Genomic DNA, 5765 nt, shown 5'->3' with positions numbered 1-5765 from the left:
TATTAGGATTTGTCTTTATTCACCGTTATACGTGGGTACAGCTTTCCAAATGCAACTACAGTACAGACCAGTGTTTTAGACCATATTTTAACAACAGTGAGTGGCCAGTAACAGTCAGAGGATGGTGAAATCATAGAAAAAGAATGAATAGAATTTCTATGGGTGTAATAGTCAGAGGCCCATGTGCTGGCCCATTGGTTCTTTGGTGTTCTGTGTGTATCACTAGCCTGGTCCAGATCGGTTTGTGCAGTCTTTCCAACTCCTATGGTCATTGTCAACAAAATGATCTGGGACTAGGCTACAGTATCACTGGCTCTTCTTGGCTGTGTTAACGTCTGTAAGCAGAGAGGGAGGGGAGAGAGAGAGAGAGAGAGAGAGAGAGAGAGGGAGAGAGCAAGAGAGAGAGAGAGAGAGAGAGAGGGAGAGAGAGAGAGAGAGAGAGAGGGAGAGAGAGAGAGCGCGAGAGAGAGAGCGAGAGAGAGAGGCAGTAAGCACAGAATGATGATGCAACAGCAGGACTGCAGTCACTGTTTGCAGATCTAATCATTTTCAGTTCCTAGCAAGCGCATAGTAGGAATGAGGAGAGTGTGTGTATGTGTGTGTGTGTGTGTGTAACTGTTTTTTGTTGTGGCTTGACTCAAATGCAGATAGTAATTACTGCAGTGTGGGATAGAGCAGGCAAGTGGTGTTAGTGTGAGCACACGTGAAACGTATAACGTTATAGATGAATTTCCAGAGCCTACTGTAACTATACAATAGGTGTGGAATTATCACAGTTTTGCCTACTTTCTCTCTTTCTGTCTAACCATTTCATCTGTGTCTACTATGTGTGTGTGAGTGTGAGTGTGTGTTTATGTTTATGTTTGGAGTTTCACTCCTCTTCTTCCTCCTCTTCATGATGCTCATCATGATGGTGCCCATTGCCACTTCCCTTCCTCGTTGTCATGTCGTAGGGCTTGGTCTTGCTGCTGCCCATGGCGACAGGGATGGAGATCTCTGCAGCCTTGATGGCCTGCCTGTTCAGAGGAGTCTCCACGGTCAGCACTCCCTCGGGAGATAAGGTGGACGTCACCTTCTCAGCGTCAGCCATAGGGGGCAGTCTGGACCACGGAGGAAAGGAAACATCACAGTCAGGCTACTGTACAGTAAAAAAATACTTTACTGAGGCAGACAGTGCTTTTATCTCGCAATGTGCAGTATCTTTAATGTCATTTGATATCAACTATATTCAGAATCACTGGTGTATGAGTTCAGCTTCAGCACTAGGGGGCAGTCTGGAGCAGGGAGGAGAGATAACAGCACAGTCAGGTTGCTGTACAAGACCAGATACGCTGGAAAGCTGTTATTGGTGGCTTATGCTCCAGGGGGAGTATGAGCCTAAAATCAAGTAAGGAAGGCTTCTATTTGGATGCTGCCTATAAAATACTTTACTGAGACATCTTAATTTTCTTGAAATGTAATTTGATAGAACCTTCATTTATTATAGGCTTTCCAGCCTGCCGGAGGGGCAGTGTTGATTGTCAGAGTCATGGTATATGTAGTGGCCCGTGGATGGCGATACAGAGACCCATGGAGCTCAGCCCAGAGGGAGGACAGCTGGCTGTACTATACAAACACAGTCCGTCGCCGCCGGTGTTGCTTTGCTCAGCCTTCCGCTACACTCAACCCTCCGCAGGCTTGACCAATCAAACAAAAGAGGCTCACAGGACCAGACCCATGATAACAGTATCACTGGAGTCTGGACTAATCCTGGAGCATGCAGCATATGACGGAAAGCTGACAAAAGCTGCCATGAAGTAGCATAACCAACCAATTTCAGTAGCAGAAGATTTAGGAATAGCTTTGAAATAGCTTTAATCAACCCTCCTGTGAAAATAGACTTTTGTTGTTGATGTGATCAACATTGAAACAATGGGAGAGACATTATTTTGGCCAGTCATTGACAGAGACACCACACACATTTTTATGATGCCTTTTTCAGCACGGTGACAAAATGGCTACGACGGGTTGCGCAACAATGGGTTATTCATCTGTTGCACAGGTTCGTTGATAGGAGTGTCACTGTGAGTTGTATCATCGTTATTAATATTGACAATGACGTTGTGTTACTTACGTGTATTTCCTAGTGAAGCATCTGGACACAAATCCATGCTCGTCCTTCCTCTCCTCATGCTTGCCTGTGGACACAGAACACACATGGGTCAGTCTTAGCCCTGTCTCACACTGGAGACTGCAGTCACTTCATGTGCCATGACCACTGTGTATAAATGTTATTTTGTGCAAAAACACAAGCTTCCTTGAGCGTTTTGTTTAGGAGAACCTTCTTTTCTGTTGGACAAGGGGCTGAGAATAGATGTCATGTCCCTGTCCCCCTGCCTGTTGTCTGTACTGTACATGCATGTCCCCTTCGACGCGTTCCCTAGCATGTTACCTGTGTGATGTACACTCAGTAGCCAATTTATTAGGTACACCATCTAGTACCAGGTCAGACACCCCTTTGCATCCAGAGCACCCTGAATTCTTCAAGGCGTGGATTCTACAAGAAGCATTCCTCAGGGATGTTGGTCCATGCTGACACGATGGAATCACGCAGTTGCGGTACATTCATGCTGCAAAATGCCCATTCCATCTCATCCCAATGATGCTCTATTGGGTTTGGTCAGCAATAATGTTCAGATATGCTGTTTTTTATTTGTTGCTCAGTTGGTATCAAGGGACGTATTGTGTGCCAGGAAAACATTCCCCACACCAGTACACAACCACAACAAGCCTGTACCGTTAACACCAGGCAGGATGGATCCATGGACTTATGCTGCACAAGCCAAATCCTGACTCTGCATGACGCAACAGGAACCGGGATCCTTTGGACCAGGCAATGTTTTTCCACTCCTCAATTGTCCAGTGTTGGTGACTCGTGCCCACTGGAGCAGCTTCTTCTTGTTTTTAGCTGATAGGAGTGGAACCCGGTGTGGTCGTCTGCTGCAATTGCCCATCCGTGACAAGGATTGAGTTGTGCATTCCTTGATGCCATTCAGCATACCACTGTTGTATTGAGCTTCTTAACTTGCACAATTCTTGACATTCTCCTTTGAACTCTCTCATCAATGAGCTGTTTTTGCCCACAGGGCTGCCGCTGACTGTATGTTTTTTGTTTGTTGTACCATTCTCGGGTAAACCCTAGACAGTGACGTACGTGAAAAGCCCAGGAGTGCAACCGTTTTCCAGCGTGCCTGGCACAGATGATCATACCAAATTGAAAGTCGCTTAGGTCACTCGTTTTGCCCATTCTAACGTTCAGTGAACAGTAACTGAATGCCTCAATGCCTGTCTGCCTGCTTTATAAAACAAGCCACAGCCACGTGACTTATTGTCAGTAGGAGCGATCTAATTTCTTGAATGGGTGGTGTACCTAATAAACTGTCCACCGAGTGTGGGCGCCAACTGGTTTATATCTCTATGTCTCTCACCAGGTCCCTATAAATACACATGCCAGGCTTGAAATACTGACAGCATATCTTTTTGTTATGATTATGTTATGACAACAGCTGATCTGATAATAGGAGTTTGCCACAGGGACCAGTCCCCTTTCCTGCAGGACTACAACACTGTGAAAGGGCCTTTAACCAGGCATTTATCAAACACGGATAAACAGCCACACCGTATACAGCCACACCAGTTACTCAGCTTTGATAGGAACATGGGAAGCGTGCAAGTGTTATAAGCAACTATACAAGGATGCAGTGTTCATTCCCAGTGTCAGAGCTTTGTTGATCATAACCGTCTGCTGCTAGAGGAGGAGAGAACAAGAATACGCTCTGGAACTGGACCAGCAGCCCATTTAAAGTAGCAGATCAGAGACACAGCGAGAGTGAGTCATGGATAAAATGTCCTCTCTCTCTCTCTCTCTCTCTCTCTCTCTCTCTCTCTCTCTCTCTCTCGCTCTCTCTCTCTCATGGATTTGATGATATCATTAACTATTCTCCTTGAAAGTACTTTCTGTTCCAGACTAACCAACAAGTAACTAAGGGAAGATGTTCAATGTCAATATGAAAAAGTGTTATTTTAAGTCCAATCTACAGTTTGTACACCCTAACCGTAACAGGGTGAAGTATGTTATACTTCAACATAAAATACAGGGTCCTTATTACATTTGAGTCATTTAGCAGGCACTCTTATCCAAGAGCGACTTATGGGAGGAATTAGGGTTAAGTACCTTGCTCAAGGGCACAGATTCTTTACCTAGTCGGCTCAGAGATTCAAACCAGCAACCTTTCAATTACTGGCCCAACGCTCTTAACCACTAGGCAACTTATTGTAAGTCTAATTTACAATTTGGACATACTGCCCAAGTCCCCACTCTAAAACAATGTTATTGTTGTAATAGTCTTCTCAAAACTAGCATATGTAACACAATAAAATGGGTTTGGACAGAACGTTAAACCCACTTGTTGTTGTAATGGTCTACTTCCACTAGTGTACAATACAATGCATATCTCTGTTGTTGTAATGTGAATAATGTCTCAGGAATCTATGGGCTCTGTTCCATCAGCCCTCAACCCCTCTCTCCCTCTGTCCATCTCCCCCTCCTTCCCGTCCTCTGGTCTACAGAGACCATGGCTGTGTAATATATTGTGATGTTATGTGATGTGACTTTGGGCTAAGCCCTTCACATAAAACAATCAACACAGTGTTACTCTCACTGTCCTCCATGTCACAGCAACAACTCACTTACTATGACAAGTGAAACACTGTAGTGTGCTTAGTAGTATTTAGTAAGTGAGACATCTCATGTGCCTCATTCATCGTTAAATGCATGTGTGACCTATACCCACTAAAACTCATTAGGTCCAGGTCTCACTTGAAAAGTAGATTTTTATCGAGACTAACCTGGTTAAATAAAGGTTAAATAAAACATTATGATGCTAAGAGATGCAAAACAGAAACCAGCTCCGAGACAGAAGCAGCCTAATTCTGATCGTTTGACCAAATCACATCAGATATTTTCTCATCAGTTCTTCTTCAGCGATGATCGTATTGGTCAAACGACCAATTAGTGAGAAAGAAATGTGAATTGTGCTGCCTGTGTAAACACAGCTATAAAGAGAGAAAGATACAGGCAGAGACAGAGCCAAAGCTAGATAGAGCTAGATAGAGCTAGATAGAGCTAGATAGAGATGAGTTTATTACCAGTGATCTCTACCACGCCATCCTTGGTCTTGACCACCAACTCTTCAGGGGAGAAGTGGTTGACGTCCAGAGTGACCTTCCAGGCCTCCTGGGTCTGCTTGATCTCAGACATGCCAGTGCTGAGCTGGCGGGAAAGGGCGCGGGAGTACGATGCTGCCCCAGCCTGGGCCATCATAGGGGCCTGGACCATCATTGGGGCTTGGGGCATCATTGGGACTAAGGGCATCATTGCACTCTGCTGGTGGGGCATCATAGAGGGCATGAAGCCGGCAGAGGACAGGTCGTGGCCGAGGGCGGGGCGCATGTATCCGGGCCAGTGGGTGCTGGAGAAGGAGGGTAACCCCTCTGCGTGGGCAGGCATACCGAAGGACTGGTCGAAGAGTCGGTTGCCCTGGTACCAGTCCCTGTAGGGGTCCCAGCTAGGGGTGCGGAGCAGGCTGAAGGGGATGCGTCTCTCTGTCATGTTTGCTGGAAGAAGAGGAGTAGTACTGTTGCAGTAATAGAGCTGTGAAGCTGGCTGGCTGTAGATGCCTTTGGTTGGTGTCTCTCTCAAACTTCCACCGAAATTAACGTCTGCT

At 45.8% G+C, this 5765-nt stretch overlaps 1 protein-coding gene across 1 annotated transcript; it reads right to left on the bottom strand.

Annotated features, from left to right (window-relative positions):
* On the bottom strand, window positions 1-5765 carry LOC112258337 (heat shock protein, alpha-crystallin-related, 1). The gene is made up of 3 exons (XM_024432650.2): window positions 5188-5765; window positions 2114-2177; window positions 1-1100 (listed from the first exon to the last, which is right to left on the bottom strand). The coding sequence occupies exons 1-3, from the start codon at window positions 5648-5650 to the stop codon at window positions 872-874; spliced, it is 756 nt and encodes a 251-aa protein (XP_024288418.1). The 5' UTR covers window positions 5651-5765; the 3' UTR covers window positions 1-871.

Source organism: Oncorhynchus tshawytscha, linkage group LG09 (assembly GCF_018296145.1).
Source record: "Oncorhynchus tshawytscha isolate Ot180627B linkage group LG09, Otsh_v2.0, whole genome shotgun sequence".
NCBI classification, from domain to species: domain Eukaryota; kingdom Metazoa; phylum Chordata; class Actinopteri; order Salmoniformes; family Salmonidae; genus Oncorhynchus; species Oncorhynchus tshawytscha.
The sequence above is the reverse complement of the archived record's forward strand: the minus strand, read 5'-3'. Positions and strand labels throughout refer to the sequence as shown.

Excerpts from the sequence above, each read along its gene's own strand:
- LOC112258337 (XM_024432650.2), bottom strand. The coding sequence starts at position 5,650 with ATGACAGAGAGACGCATCCCCTTCAGCCTGCTCCGCACCCCTAGCTGG. Across the intron at positions 2,178-5,187 it reads TGGCGTGGTAGAGATCACTG|GCAAGCATGAGGAGAGGAAG; the intron begins GTAATAAACTCA and ends CTGTGTCCACAG. Across the intron at positions 1,101-2,113 it reads TGCTTCACTAGGAAATACAC|ACTGCCCCCTATGGCTGACG; the intron begins GTAAGTAACACA and ends TCCGTGGTCCAG.